Source organism: Amblyomma mixtum, chromosome 8 (genome assembly GCF_055824585.1).
Source record: "Amblyomma mixtum isolate Tamu chromosome 8, ASM5582458v1, whole genome shotgun sequence".
NCBI classification, from domain to species: domain Eukaryota; kingdom Metazoa; phylum Arthropoda; class Arachnida; order Ixodida; family Ixodidae; genus Amblyomma; species Amblyomma mixtum.
The window spans coordinates 100,027,008-100,046,620 of record NC_143019.1 but is presented as its reverse complement, the minus strand read 5'-3'; the positions used below and the strand labels follow the sequence as shown (position 1 = coordinate 100,046,620).

At 45.4% G+C, this 19,613-nt stretch overlaps 1 protein-coding gene across 1 annotated transcript in view; it reads right to left on the bottom strand.

Moving 5' to 3' along the window:
• Positions 1-2,704: 2,704 nt before the first annotated feature.
• Positions 2,705-19,613, bottom strand: part of LOC149333719 (uncharacterized) — a 33,317-nt gene continuing 16,408 nt past the window's right edge. The window contains exons 6-7 of the mRNA XM_089556100.1: positions 7,709-7,781; positions 2,705-2,835 (exon numbers count right to left, since the gene is read on the bottom strand). Coding sequence (XP_089412226.1) covers positions 7,711-7,781 — 71 coding nt within the window. The 3' untranslated portion in view covers positions 2,705-2,835; positions 7,709-7,710. The remainder of the gene's footprint in view (positions 2,836-7,708; positions 7,782-19,613) is intronic.

The window sequence follows — 19,613 nt, the reverse complement described above, 5'->3', positions numbered from 1 at the left end:
GTGGGCCTGTCCACACAGTCCCCACTTCACGCCACATTTACATTAAAGAGGCTTGGGAGACCTTCCTCCTCGAGTGCGATGGCGCAAGGAGCAATCACACTCCGTGCTTGCAAGGCAGCGGGGTCTTGCGGTGTCGCGGACTAGGGACCCGGACCGAGATGACAGCATTCACTACCTGCGCCGGGTCATCCTCTTGATTTGATTATTAAAGGCTTGCTCTCTTTCTCAGTATCTATGTATGTATATGTCCGAAACGTCGACTCGCAATAAATGTTTACCTAAGTGATAAGTTTCTCCATTTCGCGTTTTACCTCTAGCATATGCGTCTTCAATTGTATGCCTTCATAGACTTTACCTCTTAAGGCCTGGTTGGGCTGGGGAGTGGTGAAAAAATTATTACGAAGGAACAGGAGGTGTGCTTGGATCCGCACATAAGGGACCGATGCTTACAAGCACTAGATGAAGGCCTTTAGTTTGGGGCCAAAGTGGCGGTGGCCGCCGCTCGGGCGCGCCCGACTAAGGCTTGTTGCGCCTGTAAGTCGTGACAGCCGAGCAGGATCACCTGCCAGTCCTGCCGGTTTGGCTTGAGGAGGAGGGTGCAGTCGGGTTGGAGGGGGAGGCCCAGACAGTGTGATACGTGTCCGAAGACGCCGCTCTACAGTGCGGCAGTTGCCGCTAGCGGAGGGGTCAAAATTTTTTAGGGTTCTAGGGCACAGCAATGCATTGTTGAGAAGGCGGAGAAGGAGCCGCTCAACGGCCATGCTGTAATATCTTTGGAGGTATAGACCAAATAAATATAGGATTCCTGATCGAGTGGGAAAGAGAAAAACAGCCTGGCGTGAGCGCGAGGGCGGCTGCATCTGCTGCCTCGTTTCCTCCCAATCCTGACGAGCAGGGGCCCATATAAGGTAACGGTGCGCTGGGTCCATACCCCCTATGCAATTTTGGTACATTCGATAAGCTAAGAAGGGAGTGCACCCTTGTTAGACTTTCCAACAGGTCCCTCGCGAGTCGGTTAATATGTATTTTGAATTACAATGTGAGGCCGCGATATCAGTTGTGGAATTTCGGAATGTCATATCCTTTCCTGGCCAGCGAGGCGCGTCATGGAGACGGGAAAGCGGACGCTTTCCCCCCTCCTCACGAGTGAGCAACCAGATGGTCGGCTCGAGAGCGCTGCGCTTCCCTCTTCCATACTCTTCACCAAACTGGTCGCAAGCGCGCACCACCAGGCGCCGCAGAAGCGGTCGCTGATTGGACGAAAGTGGCAGCGGGCAAGTGCGCCGAGATCGGCGGAGTGCGGCTGCGGCCGGAGGAGAAAACAGCGAGCCACGACAGTGAGAACACGCCAGGTGAATACCTTCCATTTTTACGTCTTTGTTGTCATCTTCGCCGCACTACCAAGCCAGACGGCAAGGGTAGAAGATCAAGCATCCAGCAGCCAGCTATTTGCGAGAACCCAATAAACGTTTGGCTCCGAGCAAATCGTCCTGCTCTCTGTTGTGTCCTCATTCGCATTTCCGCTGCGCCGCCGTGAGAACAGCCGCACGTGCTTTGCGATACCAGGTGATTGGAGTTCACGGCCTAGACCTCGAAGGAGGCTCAACGGCCTAATATGAACCCCCACATAATCGGGACCTCTTCAGCGTGTGTTGCACTGCAGGCTCTGAAGGCGAGGCCGTTAACTATGTTGCTGTTGTGAACTACCATGGCCATGTACCATCCTCCGTGGTGGGCGCGGGAGCTGTCCTTGTAGTACACACTTTTTTGTTGCGATAATATCCGGCTAGAGCTTCCGCTCATGCCTGGCTTCTTGGAGTGGACTGGCGTTGAACGCCGAATGCACGTCTTTGTGTTTCACCTTTATCAAAACGCGGCTCACGCCACTGGGTTTGAAGCTGGTCACTGAATGCTCTAAACCATCAGCCACTTTGGCGGGCATCGAAACCTAGCTGCGAGGAAGACAGCCCATAAAATGCGTAAAGGAGGTTCTTTCTAAAGGTATGGAGGGGCAAACATTATAGTCTCTCTCCAGATTTGATCATCTTCCACATGGCAGGAGTCAGATGCCTCATTCAACAAAGGGTGTTATCGCGTTTACATGTTCTCAGACGAAAGCAATTAGCGGTTCATATCACCACTGAGCAGCTGTAGGCACAAAGTGCTTTCAAAGAACGACGTAGCGCATTTACGAACACCTAGAATATACTTTTAGCCCTTCTGTTGTGAATCCATGCATGATAGGTCCCCAGGACGAACTTCACCCAGTTTGTTATCATTCTCTTGCTCATTCACTTATGGTAGCGCTGCTACGCCCCCGGGCGACCACCTAATACTGCTTTGCCTGGCCAATTGATTTCTCTCCTACTTCGGTGGTAAATTAAGTATAATTCCAGAAATTGAAGAAGCTTGCCTGCAGTAGAATGAACCAACTTCACAACAGTTGGTAGAGCTTCCACCACCAAGAACGGGCACCCGCAGAGAGATAATGAGCGCACTCAGATATTGCAGAAACGAACAATGACACATCCTGATTACTATCACTGATCCTACTTTGACGATGCTTTCTTCACTTCTTCACACGTTCAGCTCGTGGAAAACTTTCGCGGAGGAATTCGTATCACTCACTTCTGATTCATTATAAATTATGCAATTTACTCCATTTTATTGGATGGATGATTTGAGTAATTTTATTCTGACAGTTCCGATGATTAATATCGGTGTCGTCGTATGCAGGATTATACACGGGATAGAAGAACACGCACAGATGACGATGAAGCTGGAGCTTGCGCGGCTTCTTGCACACATTGGCGGAGCCATCGCCCGTGACTGCGCCTGCATGAAAGCAACAACAACTGTTCGTTGAAAAGAACAAAAGAAGCTGCTAGCAGCCGCTTGCTCGCAGGTAGTGCCCTTTTTTAGGGAAAGCAGAAATGACTGGAACTCCTGCACACACTCCCAAGATATTCTATTACTTATGCTACGATACGATACTGACAACAGAAACTCCATAACATAACTTCCAGTTGTCCAGGCACAATTTGCGCATGGAAATCAAAATGTGCACCGCTAATACACTGCGGCAATACGTCTCTATGCTTCAAGAAGGTCTTCCACATGTGCAAACAAAAATAAAGATATTGTTCTATGGCAGAGAGTTAGGCGTTGCGTTTTGAGATGCGTGTGGGGTTTGGTGTCGCGTTCTTTTCCGCATTCCTTCTTGTGAATGGCTGAACGTTAGCCTTCACATCTGCATAGCAGCAATTTTGCAACTATAGAAGGTGGCCTGAGGGGGACGCTGTCTGCGCCAGCACTAATCTATATTCGTGGCTCCATGGCATAAATCTCGATTTGTACTAATCCAATTGGGAGAATTTAAACGGTTAGCAACTAAACATCGCAACCGGCTTCTTAAAATTGCAGTTCTATTGTTAACCAAACAGAACGAACTTAATCCTTTAAAGAATGTCGTAGTTCATGTAGGGTTCAAGTGAGCGCAACTCGAGATGCTTTAGCTGGAAATAACTATTTTCGCTGCATTAAATGGGATATAAACTATGTAGTCTCTACCAGTCCGCTTCCGTCCTATACCCCAGACTCGCTCGTGTGGCTTTGGGTTCCCTCAACCAGTCCCGGTCTCTCCACTAAACTCATCTCAAAGTACTACGGCCTGTACCGTGTCGTATGCCAGTCCTCTCCAGTCAACTACATTACTGAACCGCTTTCGCCGCCCCAAGATGCGCGCCGTCGTGGCCGTGAAACAGTGCACGTTGACCGTCTCAAGCCGTACTAAGACCCGCCTACCGTGTGTGCGCCCTAAGTCGGCAGGATGCCTCCTTTTTCGCCGGGAGGTAATTGTAGTGTAGCAGCCGCGCTCTCTGACTGTGATGAACTGTGGTAGTGAAAGACGACGACGATCCTTAGGTGTGAAGTTCGCTCGCAGTCCGAACGTTTGGGTGAGCGTTTGCTGAACGTTTCAGAGCGACCTAGGTTCTGCTGAGTCACAACCCCCGCCTACTAATGTTGAATATAGTCGCCTTCTGTATTCTCATCTGCCTGCTGAAAGGGACAACGGTGACTCTTTCTACGCCAAAGCAGGGAGTTGCCTATTCCAATAGAACAAGCAAGCTTTCGATTGGGCTCCTGCAATGTCCCATCTGAATGTTCAAACACAATTTACTAGCAGGTACAGCACCCATCAGCAGATTCCAAAATAAATCTTTCATTTCTATTAGGTGCCATCCCCAGAAACGAAATTCTGGCGTTTAAGTGTGGCCGGCGGACGAATTCTTCGTGCTTTTCTTTCGAACTCGATTGCAAAAATGTATAGACCTTCTGTAGACCTATAAACACTGTTGCCTTCATATGGCTGCCTCGTTATGTTTGTTCACAGTCTATAGGCGGTCTGTACAGTTAAGTCGTTCGGGGGCTGATTGAGGTTTTTCTATTTAGAGTCTAAATAATAAATATAAAGAAATTTAGATTGGCGGCTTTCATACAGTTGTGTGTTTATAGCATAGAAAAAATCGATTGTCAATATATTTAGTGATGATCATTTCATACTTACATCCTACAAAAGTCTCAACTTTCGTCGGTTCAAAGTCTATGCACTCTGTGTGCACAAAAAGATATTGAGTCTTCAAGATTGACCCGTAAATAAAATCTGCTGTCGTTCTAGCGACAAGAGTAGATTGTTTGTCTGGTTGTCTTTGAGAGTTTTGTGTTTTGATAGCGTATAGACTGTGTATCGACTCATGCTTACTTAAAAATTTCATAAGCAGAATCGCTCCCTGTAACACCATTCCAACTTTCGATCATAAAGGCCTAACGCACTTAGCTATCCTGTGTTTTGCCAGTTATTTCACATGTCTCCTAGTAATCACGACCGAAAGGGGAAACAGCGGGTACCATAATTCAGGGAAGTGGCCATCTTCAGCGAAGAATGTTAGAATGAGGCTCAAAACTCCTTGTTTCATGGGCCATCATATCTGCCTTATACATTTGCCATTTGTACTCAGCCGCAAACGTGCGCTCTTACGCATCAATCAAATAGCTATAGTAGTTTCACCTGTTTCCAATAACTGCTGCCTCAGCGGCAATGGCCCGTTGATTCCGCCGTAAAAGGATAAGTTTTCTCAACGAAGATATGTTTTGCGCTCGGTTTTGCGTGCCTCCTCCATTCACCTAGCTCAGACGTGCAAGATGCTTTCTAAGAGAATTTCCACGAAAGGCAAAGTAGGTGTTTCTTATCTGCGACTGATCTACGGCGTAGACGCCAAACAGTTGCACACCGAGCTGATTTGCGAAAATTAATGCAATTTACATTACGCTGTGGTATTGTGGCTGCGCTTGGAGTTGAAAGCGTGCACTGTTTAATTAAAATAGTTCTTGTTTCGAGTTCGTTTTCTGCTTTCTTTGAATTTTCTAATAAAGCAGCCCTAAATAAGAGTCCTTGAATGCAAGAAACAAACCTTTACCTTCACTGCTGCGATTACCTTTGAAGGACAAACATCATGAGTTTGAGATGGACTCAGTCAAGAAGGTAATGGGCATGTCTCACGCTCAGATATGCTTCTGAACAGGTGCAGCCACAGTAGAAATTTTCTGCTCGGCTTTTTGGATACTGCGCGTGGCATGGCCAAGCTGACGCTGTGATCGTACCTAACAGCACGATACTGTCTAAGGCAATGCCTTTTAGCGCTTCAAGGACGGGCGCTGACTTGAAGTAAACTAGTGGCCTGCCAGGTGGGTTTTGCGCATCCTGTGCTCATGCAGATTTGTCTTGAAGGTGCTTTTTTAAGACAGGAGTGGCGTCCCTGAGTTAAGTTGTGAATTTCTTTTTTATCGTAGCGCTACTCTCAGCAGCCTGCAGTGAACTGATGCTGTCAGGTGGCAGAATTCTTCGAAGTCATTTCTCCTAAAGTAACGTTTATAATATCAAGGCATAAATCTTAACATTAGGCACTGAATCCAGACAGGGAATCCTCCAGAGATTAGAATCTTTACAACAAAGTTTTCTGATGCACCATTCAGTAATAGTCATTGGTATTTAGTGAAACCATGAAGGTTGCCTATCGGCATAACAGTAGCGAAGGTACGCATTGTTTTCTAAAGCACGCGCTTAGACCACATGTCTGAAACTTTTTGTTCTGTTACCCAAATAATTTCATCTTTTCGCAGCGAAGATGGCATGCCCATGATGGCGGACGACCGACAACAGGCCCCAATAATGCTTTTGAACAAACAACCGGAGAGCTGCTCTCAATTTTAGAATGTCGAATATGGACAGTTCTTACCGTGCATACACTGTATATGGCCAACATGAATATCTCGGTAATAAACTGAATGTTAACCATACCGATCCTCAAGTCATTTGCAAAAGCTGTGTTACAGACCCTGCCTATCGACACTCCAAACATAGTTATCTACTGAAGCTCCCAATTCCACAGCGCGCTGTAAAGTACAAGGACGACAGCAGAACACCACAAAGCGCTTTGTGGTGTCTAGTAGGTGTAGGTTTAGTAGGCACTGGTCTATAGACAAATATGCTCGAAATGTGCAGGGCCATGTACATGTTATACTTGTATTCCAATAGGTTGTTCATAGACGTGTGTCCACTATATCAAATATTTTTTATAGATGACCAATAGACGCAATGTGTCGAAAAATGATTTGCCCGTGAATTTAGAGACTCTCCCAGACCACGGCCTATCAAATTTTTAGTAGACTCTTGTCCATAGAGAGTACACCATGAAAACTCTATAAAAGTGCATTAAATTAATGTATAGATTGGGGCTGAGCTTGGCGCATGATAGCCTTAGATGCCTATGTGCCACTAAGCCCAACACAACACAACGTATAGATTGGGTACATACTAGTCTAAAAAATTCGTCGACAAATATAAAGAATTCGATAACAAAAGTCTCCCTGCTGCGTTGAATGAGCGTAAAGAAATTTTAAAATGGCATAAAGCACTAGAATCATGCATTCATTAGGTTAGGACTCTGATGATTTGAATGGCTGGTTTTGAAGCTGGCGTCTGTAAGGCTTAACAAAAGACATCTTGGGGCTAGGCCGTGCTGCATTTATTTTCCTTGAAGTTAAACTGTGCTACATATCTAGGGGAATACCCGGAAAGGTATGTGAGGACAGGCGATGATTCCAATTTTATTCATTGACAGGTATCTTTTATGAAATAAAGACAGACGAGAGGCGTCAGTTTCCCTGCTGCAGAATGGTGAATTTTGCAACACTAATTAACTGCCAGTATTCCTCTATGCTCCGGTAGTGGTTTTACTGTTAGTTTTTATTTTTCTTCGTTCAGTCCGGCTTTTCATGCTCAGCTATAATGTCTGATGGCCATTTGCTTTCTCTCGCTGTTGCTATGGCTACAATAGTGACATAGACGTTGCTTCGTTTTGCACGTATTTTGATCAGGTAACTGCGCCTGGCTTTTTAGCTCTTCGGGTGGAATATGCTTTGTTTCAGTAGCGTATACTTTTGCTCTGGTCTGTGTTTTTCTGTAACTCTTGGCTGTTTTTTTTTCTTGTAGTGATTGTTCCCGAACTGGTACAAGCAGTGTGGACTGCTCGCCTTAATTGCGGAATACAGATGGTTCACAGAGGAAATATGCGCCATTTTTTCTAACGTACCGGCTTCTGCGTCAAAACGGCTAGCTAAAGAAGGGAATAGTCAAAAAGGGTCTTACCTTTAAATATAGTCTAGCGCCGCCACTGAGTTGTCCTCTATGGCGCTTATATTCTTGGGACTCTCCGTGACCTCTGTAATAGCGAGGCACAGGTAAGGTAACAGGCATTCTAATCTGTCCAATAAACAGAATTAAAAGTTCACAATGTTATCAACCGGCACTATACCGTTGTGTATCTTAACGGTACTCGCCTACGGGGCTAAAACGTAGAGGTTTAAGTGCAAAGAAGCGAGGTGTGGAAGGAAAATGATAGGTGTTATGAGACGGGCAGACTGGGGGAGGGAACAAACACGGCTTAATGAGATTCTAGTCGTAATCAAGAGGAAGAAGTGACTTTTGGCAAGTCATGCAACAGGAAGGCAAGATAATCGCTGGTCCTTAAGGGTAACGGAGTGGATTCCAAGAAAAGGCAAGCTAGCATTAAACAGTAGAAAGCTAGATGAGCGCTTTCGATTAAGGTCACGTTGATATGGTGGCCGCAGCTGGCAAAGAATAGGGCTAATTAGAGGGTCTTTACCCTGAAGTGGACATGATCAGGCTGATTATGATGATATTATAGGTAATACGAGAGCGTATGCCACGATAGAACATCGAGCTGTACTTCCAGCACTGTCCGGCGGTAGAGTTCTGCTTCTGTAAATATGCGCTGCGTGATTTCCGAGCATTTTCTCAGTTATGATTAGAGCCACATATGAGCATTTTTATGATCGATGGAAAAAAGCTGGTAATTATCAGCATAGATTCAATACAAGTGTTTTCTTGAAGCTATAAATCTTGCTGTTTTCATTACATATTTTCCTGTCTATTCAGGAGTCCATTCTGCACTTTGGAATGTGAACATTATGGCAGAAATCTGCCTGGGCGTGAGACGAATTAGAGAGAACTGTGATGTTTCGACCAAATTCTAATGGAGGAACTGATGTCTCGGTGCCAACTCGGCACCTTTTGCAGAATTTACTAGGTGGAACCAATACCAGCATTTTTTCTAACCACTCCCGCTGGTGGTCGACAGGGTGCGTCACAGATCATCGTCAACCCTTGGCCGCTTCAAGGCGTGGCCGATAGATAGCGCTCCGAAGGAACGAGCACCAGGCATCGTTTCTAAATTGTCCTCTGCTGTGTACTCTGTGCGTGCAAGACCGATGTCCGGAATTTTGAGCGAGTGGCACCATTGTGGAGCATTCTGAGCATTCTGATCATCGCACCGACTTTGAGCATGCTATTTTTGTAGATACCAATCCCAATCCATTCAAGCGACACCTCATAGAATCCTGCCATGTTCAAAACTCACCCGCTAATAACTCAATGATTAAAGCGCTCCTCTAACAAGCCGGACTACTCGGGATCAAGCTCGATCGCGGCGGCCGCATTTCGACGGAGGCGGAATGCGAAAGGCGCCCGTGTGCTGTGCGATTTAAGTGCATGTTAAAGATCCCCAGGTGGTTAAAACTATTCCGGGGACCTTCACTACAGCACCTCTTTCCCTCAGTCTTCTTCCATCCTACCTTGTTCTCTTCCCTTACGGCGTGGTTCAGGTGTGCACTGAGATATGTGAGACAGATACGGCGTAATTTTCTACCCTCAAAAACCTACTTTATTTAAAAACTCGCTTTGAAATGTAAAACGGTCTCAAGGCTCTCTTCGATTAGCTTATGTTGTACACGTCCCTCGCGATGTCTCAAAGCCTTACACTGACAACTAGCGAACATCCATTTTCTGCCCAACTCAAGTTACTCACAGGGTTGGATTCCCGCGGTCTCATTGTGCCCTATTTTGACTCACGCGGTAGTGACCCTCGCAGGCAAAGGGCAGAAAAAGCTCGTGCATTGTTTCACCAAATCAGCCCTTTGAAGAATTTCATTTCATGGAAACTTCCCTTCCCACATGAAATTGGCTTTTGAATATCGCAGTTATTCTCTGCAATCTTGAAGCCTGCGCCCCACGCATAAGAAAACCTTCTGGTCATTTTAGGATAGGATGAGTATTGCTTTTTCGTTATGGAATAAACTGGTGAGACTGACCAGCTCAGTTGTGAACAGAAAAGAAAATTAGGTTTATTCCAGATTGCGGTTTGATTACTGTTTTGTAGGTGACGCTGGCAGCTGAACCTTGTTAGGTGAGCAGTCTAAGGAGGGGTGGCGCGACCAGAGCAGAAGCGGCGCTGCTGAACGGGCCACACATAAAACGCGGTTCTTTGAAGAAAATAAAGAGGATACATACAGCAATGCCGCTATACTGATGAAATGAACGGCGGCGCAACAAGGACACTAACAAGAGAGGGGACACCACATGCGCACATTACCAACTGTTTATTGTATGGATAGGTGGCATATTTAAACATATAGCTCAGGCATGGCACTCATCGCATTATCGCTCCGAACCCAACACGTGGGAAAAAAAGCAAGGTGCCTTTTGGGGAAAAAAAGGTGCGTTTTGGATGGTGTCGACGGAATACTGCGGATAGCCCGGAAAAAGGACCTTTACGCAAAGGAGCGCGCGCAGCACGTCGTGTCGTCTTCAAGGATAACGACCTAAGGCTTCTTCAAGCAGACAAAGAAGGCAGTTTTGCGGTGGTTTCGGCGGGCGTATTCAAAGAAAAGGCGACGCAGGCCATTTTGAAGAATTTTTTCAGGTCAAGAAGAGTGCGTGTAGAGTGAAAACGAAAGCCATCTCGTTGTGCAACCAGTTGCAGCTCTCCGGGCTGGCCAAGGGAATCAGTGACTGCAAGAAAGGGTCTCTTCATGTGTTTTTTACGGTGAAAACCCATAAGCCAGACACGCCTTTCAGACCTATTGTTAGTGAGCGGGATTCTTGGCAGCAAAAGGTGAGCAAATTTCTCCTGAAGCATTTGAAAGGACTGGAGGTAGATGATCCCTTCGCTACCATAAATTCCGCAGAGGTGACAGCTTTTTTAAAAGACCAGTATTCTATTGGATACTTGTTTTCTTGTCTTACCCGTTCGGAAGTGCATTGAATCCAATGTAGCCATTGGATTTCAGAACTCAGCTAGACTAAGTGTTGACAATTTTTTATCACTACTTGAATTTTACCTAAGATATACGTCTGTTTCCTTTGAAACCGAAATATCCTTGCAGAGAAGAGGCATCTGCATCGGTTCCTGTGTCACCCCTGCATTGTGTAATATATTTTTATCAACTATTGACCGTGCTTTAGCTTCTTCCGTTGACAGTGGCCCAGTCCTGCGAATTTTTAGATACAAAGTCGACTTCTTCGTTATACTAAAAAGTACTAATTCTGCATTGACGCTCCCCAGCACACTGGAAAGAATCTTATCCGTTTTCAGACAACAGGGAAAAGGGCTGGCGTTTACTCATGAACATCCAGACAACAACAGCTTGCAGTTTTTAGATATTATCAAGTTTTTATAAGGACGTGTGTTGGATGCATTCCCCACGAGCAAAAAAGGCACTGCTTCGGTACGGATCGGCGCTCTCTAAGACAGTGAAAAGGGCGATCGCTTCACTTTGCCTCGAGTCCGCATTGCTTAAGTCCTGTGCTCACATGACTGAGGCTAGCTTCAACAATCAGATCGAAAGGCTTAAAATGGCTGGCTTCCCGTGTTCTTTTGTTTGCAGCGTAGCGGAGACCCTCCTTCCAAAAAAAAAAGCAAGAAGAAAAATCCCATGCTAAGTCGGGATCAAGGCGACCACAAGTGGTCCCTTATATACACCGTGTGGCGCACAGCTTGAAGAAGGTTGCTGGCCGGTACGACGTTCCTGTCGTTTTCTCTGCGCCAAAAAAGCTGAGCGGGTTGTGCTCGCGGATCAGCCAAAAGAAGAAAGTCATGTGCGAAAAGAGGCACGGCAAGCATTTCGTTTCCTGTGCCGTCGGAGTGGTGTACGAAATTACACTGACGTGCGGGGGCGGGGGGGGGGGGTCTAAATAGGCCAGACGGGTCGCTGTATTAACGACAGGACACGGGAACGTGAAAAATTGTTCGAAAATGGAGGAGGGTCGAATTTGCCCCGACATTGTAAAGATTGCAAGTATGAGCCAGTGCTTAACGGAATAAGGATTCTGGGCAGGAGTCGCGATCAGGTGGCACGTGAAATTCTTGAGGCTCTTATGATCAATAAGAAGGGAAGCATTTGTGTTAGCGACTCTTCAGTATCCCTCCGTAGAAATGAAGTGTCTTTTCTTGACAGTTTTTTGTGACGTCATGTACTGTGCATCTTTTCAGCCCTGAATTTCAAGCGGCCGTCTGTTTAGGCGGGTTGTTAATTTTGTTACTGTTTTTTTCTTTTCCATTTTGTTGTTTTTTCGGGTACTGACTGCTTTTGCTTAATGCGTCTGACTCTGCCTTTTCTACGATTGTAATTTCGTTTTGACTGCTTATTGCTTCTCATGTTTGACTCTGCTTTTGCTGCTTTTTTTTCCCACGTGTTCGGTTCGGAGCGATAATGCGATGAGTGCCATGCCTGAGCTGTATGTTTAAATATGCCACCTTTCCATGCAATAAACAGCTGGTAGTGTGCACATGTGGTGTCCCCTCTCTTGTTAGTGTCCTTGTTGCGCCGCCGTTCATTTCATCATACACCAACTCGCCCATCAGGCCATTCTTCCGCTATACTGAGTGTATATATTACACAAATCAATCGCTAAAAGAAAGTCTTTTCGCTGTTCCAAATTATGTATCATCTCGCATTGATCACCGACTCAAAGTGAGTGTTCTAAGTTGCAGAACTAACCAGTATTTTTATTCTTTCTTGCCCAAGACCAGCTCAGACTGGAACCACCTGCCCTCCAGCATCGTCTCCATCTCTGAACCAGAAGTTTTTATATCTGCTCTTCTTCATCACCTATGTTAACTACTCTACTTATTGTATTTTATTTGTATAAGTATACTTACCACTCCTATCTGTAACACCTCAACGGCCCTGATAGTAACGAAATAAATAAATAAGTATAGCGTGCCCTTGCTGGCTGCTGCTATTCTCTGCTTCTCCTGGTGGTTCCGGCTTCTTGATAATTAGTGAGGCCGTTCTACGTAGGGGGTTTTGGCTAAGGCTTAGGTCTAAAACTCAGTTCATGTGAACCTTAAGGTGCGTTTCGCTGAGAGATGTCGTTGGCCTCCCCAGGTTGCCAGCTTGCCAGCACAAAGCCTGTCACTTGAGTGCTTAAAAAAATGGCATTTATGCAAATCCCTTGGCTCCCGTCCCAATCAGTGAGGGCGCGATCAAAATGAAAACCCCCAAACTAATTCAACAGGAGCTAAGATCTTTGACAGTCCAATCTCTGCGCATCTCCGAAGTGTGTTCATTTGGACATAGAGGAATTATCTGCATATCCGCAGACATTCCTTGTGTAGCAGACTTGCTTGAGTGCATAATTTTCTGCTCACTGCCGGTGAAAGCATTCATTACCGAACAGCTTGCATGTGTCAAGGATATTGCACGTGGTGTCGACCGAGCATCTTCCCCGCAACACATTCTAGAAGAATTTCAGGATGCAGGAGTCTGAGTTGGAGTGCTTTCTGTCCATCGGTGCAGTAGAGAAGTAAACGGCACGCTTGTTGCTACTGAGGCTATAATAACAACTTTTTCTGGCTCTTCTTGCCCTGATGAAGTTGGCTGGGATACGCTGGCCACAAATGGCAAACGACAGAGTTAATTGTTGAGACATAGGATAGGCCTTTGCCCTGCAGTGGGCGTAGTCAGGCTGGTGATGATGATGAAACTCTTCTTCTGGGGCGTTGGCTCAGCTTGTTGCAATTCAATCTGCATCACCATAAGCATCCGTTCAGGCAACAACGCCTACACCTGTTTCAGCTTGTGCAGCTAGTGGTAGCAGCTCAACATCACCTCCTGATGCTTCCCAGGTCCCACCTCACGTCTTTTCCTAGCAGTGCACGTCGCACCGACATCCGCACGACAGATGTCGAACTGTCGTGCCCTACACAGAAGCGCCATGCTTCCTCGTCATCATATAAATCTAGTACACCTCAGATGAAAGCAAAAAAGGACCACCCAAATTTCTTCCCAAGGTTGATATCCTCAAAGAGGCAGTTTCTACCCTTCAATTGGACAATAGCCATGACAGGTATGAAAGTAATGCAATGGAAGAGCCGCTTCGTACTGTCTTCTCGTCCAGATCAAGAAATGCTTACTCACAAACGTAACCCTGATATCGTGCTTTTACAAGAAATATGGTTATCACATTATAAATCACTTGAAATCCGGAACTTTCGAGTTTTCAGATCAGATGGAACTACTCGCAAGGAAGCTGCACTAGTAACCATGCTATCTAAGCATATATGTCATCAAGGATCTATCTCTAAGAGAATTCATCTCCATGACCGTGACCTTTTAGCGATCAACATTTCATTTCCGCATTGTGATGATACTACAACTGCTAATGTCGATTTTCCTTTGGGTGTACACAGAACAGACTCTTTAGACAGGTTGTTGGCTAGCGCAAGAAGTGTAGTCATTGCAGAGGTTTTTAATTTCCAACCATAGTGATTGGGGAAGTCTTACTGATTCCTGCGGCCAGCTTCTCTCGTCGTGGCTCTCTGCAAATGCTGTACGCTGCTGCAATTCGAGAGAAATAACTTTTATGCGAGGGGTTGCTCGCTCAGAAATTGACCTAACATTATAAGCAGGTAGGCTAAAGGTGAGTGATTCGTCCACAGTGGATTCGGGTACAGCGACTACTTTCCTATAACTTTTACTATCCGGCTATCTCCGCTTAAAAATAGTTTAACCCATAAATTTGTCAAGCACAATATTTATAAAACTTTGATGTCATCCTCTCTTAACTGTATGGCTAGTAGATGCCGGGATGACAGAGTTTCGTAGGCTGTTTCATTTCTACAAAATGCAGTAGACCACTCAATATTCACGGTGCCCACAGCAGCCTCTAGTAAACAGCAGTCTTTTTGGTGGACAGAAGAAAGTGATAAGGCCTATAGTCACAGAAAAGCGGCCTGGAAGAGGCTATCCTGCAACCAGAGTGCAACTAATTTGCTAAATTACAGATTCTTCTACGCATCTTTCAAAAGTTGCATTGCAAAAGCCAAGGAGGAGTATAACCAAAATTTAAACACATATCTTTCAAATCACCTTAAAGTTGAATTGCAAAAGCCAAGGAGGAGTATAATCAAAATATAAACACATATCTTTCAAATCCCCTTAATCTGAAGGCCCTATCTAGATTACTGGAACGTAACGAGAGTTCTCTAGTCCCTCACTTCACTTCTTTAACAGTGTTATCACCACGAAAACCTCAGGAAACCGTGAGCTCAGGGATTGGCGTTACGTTTCCAGACGCAGAGGAACGCACCTTTGAACACAATTTTTCCCTCTAAGGATTATACCAAGGTTGACACATCAGAACTCATCTCAGTCATGGCGAAAATGCATCCTGCAGCTCGAGTACAAGATGGTGTCACTGTTGGTGTGATTAAATTTTAGCCAAGGATTTTACATGCCAGCTTTTAGATATTGTCAAGGCTTCGTTGAAAAATGCTTGGACTCCAAGCGTTTGAAGATAGCGAAAGTTATGTTAATAATGAAAGATACACGGAAAGATAGGTCGTAGATAATATTTTAATAATTCCGCTAACATCAAATTTAGTCCATTTAAGAGAAATAATAGTCCATACTGGCCTTACAGAACAAGTTCAAGATGTTAATTGTCTCAGCTCAGCACAGATTGGCTTTTTCGAGGATGCTCTATATGGTCTGCGCATGTGGATTAGAGAATGCAATCCGGCTCTCGATATGCGGATGGGAAGGTTCAGCTTTGGTGACTCTGGATGTAGCAAAGGAGCATGATAGTGAAGAACATACTATTTCACTTAACAGACTTGTTCAGTTACAGTTATGCGTCGATATATGAACGTACAGTTATGCGTCGATATATGAATTTCTAAAGCACAGATTCTTTTACTGCACAGGGGGAGTGCTGTACTCTAATACTTACTATCAATCAGGAGGTGTCCCGCAAGGATCGGTGCTATCACCACTGCTTTTTAATATTTTGGTCAGTGACGTCCGCATTCGTCCTGATAAAAGTTTTTGTGAATGCTGACGAGATATCTTTTTTCCTCTCGGAAACGGATATCCATTCCTTTTACAAGACTCTGTAGGTATATTTGATGCTCTTTGAGTATGGTTGCACCGTATTAATTTACACCTTAATGTCAGCAAATGCAGCGTACTGACATTTCCTCCAGACTCGCCTTTGCATATTCCATTTGTCCATCGCTCTAACCAGATTCCACAAATGGTATGCGTTCAATATTTAGGTGTTACTTAGCATGCAGCATTAGACTGGAGCATTCATATCAAGATAAATGTATATAAAGGCAAACGCGCTCTTGGCCGGCTGACACGAATCACCAATAAGAAGTATCGGATGCGCCGCGACAAATCATTGTTACTATACAAAGCCTATACTTGAATTTCGTTGTATTCTGTTCTTGGTAGCATAATGTACAAGATTCAACTTTCAATCCTACTGGAAATTCGCGCTCTACATCTCTGCCTTGGTCTTCCAAAGGAGTTTCAACCGCCCTCCTATATCTGGAAGGGCCGTATCCCTGGCCTGATTTCCCGCTTTCAAATACTCACCGTGCGAACTGTCCTTAGGTCGTTGAACTCGGTGACTTATGTCAGTGCACCTATTTTCGTGTCTCAGCCGGCCTTATTCGTTTCTCATCATTGGCCACGGTATCAAATGGCACAAATTACTTTAACGCAGAACCATTTCACACCGATTGGGGCCGATCTCAGCTTTTTGCGGTGGATTGTTGACACGCCGGCAGCAGTGACATTCCATTTTGGCCATATCTTCCCATCTCATGCGAAACACGTGTACGCAAATAGTATAAACGGTCTTCTTTCTGCTGACATAGCGGAATACCCCCATCATACGGTGCTTTCTATTGATGCCTCCGTCTGCTTCCGAAAAGCTGCAGTTGGCATCTTTTCGCAGGATCTGGCTAAAGCTATTCTGTCCGCATCTCAGATGGTATTCCTATATTCTTTGCGGAATTTTTGGCACTTGGAATGGACCTGCACAAAAATCTATAACATGTGTCATACCTATCATTCTCGCTATTTTTTGTCAGTTTTAGACTTCCAAAAATCTTCACTAAGATATTTTTTGAGCCACTTCCTGATATCTTTTGTCCAATTCACTTCAGAGGAGGTCCGTTTTTTCTGGGTTCCTGGCCATGCAGGTATTAATTTAAACATGGTGGCTGAGTACTTTGCAAGTTCTGTTTTTGATGGCTTTGTGACACATCCCGTCCCAAATTTCAGTCTGCTGGCGATTTCCAGGTTTCAGTGCTTACAACACATATCGGCCAGGTTACGCGATCCCTTACTAAATGCCACTGATTATAAGCGCTGAGCATATAGGTAGAACGTCTATTCATGTAAAGCCAGGTTATGTAAGCTATCAATGACGCGTTTGGGGTGCTGGATTCCCAGTTAAATTTATATCTATGCAGATCTGGGTGGCCACCGACAATCCTCTGCGACTCACGCGGGGACGTTGAATTTGTAGACCATTTTCTCATCTACTGTCTAGATTTCGTACTTCAGAGAAAGATTTTGGTGGTTCCACTCCCAGTTAGGGCTCCGGTTATCTCTGTCAGTGTTACTATCGGTCTGTATGAGCGCCAAAAGGTTTGCATGGGGTTCAGTTTGTGGAAATCTGCAAGATTACATAATTAGAACAGATGGGTTGATTTGGTAAATCTTTTAAAACTGTCCGAGCTCCTTTTTCACCAAAATGTTTTTCGTTATTTTGCTTTCAATATTCTTCCATCGTTTTTCATCGATACATTTTTCAAAATTCACGCTTGGCTCTGATATTTTGTCGTATTCGCCTATGGACATATCCTAGTTTATGAAACTATACCTTGGCCCAATCACCGATGTGGGTATGTGCCTTGTTCTCAGAGGAAGAAGGAGAAAAAGATATCCTGGTTATCTGGATAAGCAGTGGAAGCTTGATCTTTCTTCCTGTGCGCTTTGTATGCGTTGGGTGAGGAGGTACTTGATGTAGCTGCGGAAGGACTGCGCAATCGGGGCTTGGGTCAAGGTCGATTATCTCGTAGTCTTCTTGCCCATTTTGGGCAGCAAGACGTTCTGTTGTTTGGGGCCGCTGGTAGATACAATTTCTTACGATGCAGACGGTTTCCATTTGGACGATGTATCTTCTAGGCTTTGGGACAGCGTTTATTACAGCGGCTTTGTGCAGTTCCAGTAATAGCGGAGCCATACGGGCTGACCAGGCGTAAGCGGGGCAAGATTTCTTGTGCGCAGGTCAGCCTGTCCATGCTGTTGCTTCTGCCTTGGTGGCAGGATATTTTGGTGATGGTCAGGTTGAAAGCTTGGTTAAAAACCGCTCGGTAATGTTGGTAGGAAGGTGTGAAGCTTTCTACCCATCATAAGTTCGGCGGTCATTTTCCTCGCAATATTGGGGTGGAGCAATAGTTGTGAAGAACTATTGCTAGAGCCTTGCCTTCGTCGGTTGCTTTAGTCATGATTGGCTTGATGGTACGTACGGTTTTCTCTACTTCATGGTTGCTGCGGGGGCGCGAAGAAGAAGATAGCTAGTATGCCATGTCCCAGTCGCTCAAGAATATTCTGATCTTGTGAGGTCCGAAAACTTGGGAACGAATTTCATCAAGTAGGGGACCATTCCAAAAAATTTGTGTAGTTCTCGCTTGTTAGAAGGCAAGGCATAGATTCGATGGCTCTCGCTTTAGCTGAATCTGAGAGTTGGTGCACAAGTTATATTAATTAAGTGAAGCCTGGCTCTAGCGTTTCCTTGTCTGCTTCAGGTTGTTGGCTTTGGCAGTGGTTCACACTGGTATCAGGTCGCTTGCATGGTGTTGAAGGCTTTTTTGATGCAACAAGGATATCGTTAAAATAGAGCTGGACGATTAGTTGCCGCTCAAAAACTCTATCTGTGGTTTGCTGGGAGAGGTCAGCAGCTGTTGCAAGACCAAAATGAACCCGAATGAAACGGTAGCGTCCCAACGGCGTTGTGAAATGCACAAACTCGAGCTTATCTCATCTAGTATTAGCTGGTCGAATGGAATTTTAGCGCCTAGAACAGACAAATCTTTGCACCGCTCAGCGTTTGCGAACACTCCTTAACATACTGAATCTTGTAAGTGTCATCTGTTGAGAGCTGCTTTCAGGTTGCCAGAGTCCATACGCAAAAATACATGCCATCTTTATGGCGGTAAATCACAACTGCGTGAACCCACGGCTCTGTGACTTTCATCATTATGCGGTTTTATCCATATGTTGGAGTTCGGCCTTCACGTTATGTTCTACTGCGCTGGGTACTCGGCGGGGAGCTGACATCGTACGTGTGGATCCTTCTTTCCGTTGTATGGAGAAGTCAAAGTAAGGGAAGTCATTCAACACGTTTCGTATGACTTGTGATGCGGCGCATGCGGCTGCAGTCGTGAGCTGCGGCTGAACTCTGATGAAATTCAATACTTCGCATACGTCGGCGCCAAACATTTCCTCCAATGCTTAGTTGACGAGGAGAAACTTCAAAGTGCATGTCTGTACGTCAACTGAGCAGCGCAGCTGGCACTCAGCATCAATTGAATTTTCCTGTCTTGAGTACGTCCTCCCTCGTGCCTGCATCGGCTTCAGTTTAGGTTGCATATGCCATTTCCTGATGCGAGTGACGGGCACGAAGTTCACGTCGGAGCCGGTGGCTAGCTTGATCCCGATGCGGGGACTATTCACTCAGATTGTTTTGAACCATTCTGACGTGCTGTTCACGTGTAGGACGTCGAGGCTCTGCAGAAAAAAATTCTTGTTTCTCGACTTGCGGCGGATGGGGATCTCCCAAGAGCCCAAGTCGTTGCTTGGAGGATATTTTGTCCTCTCGACTCTGTTGGTAC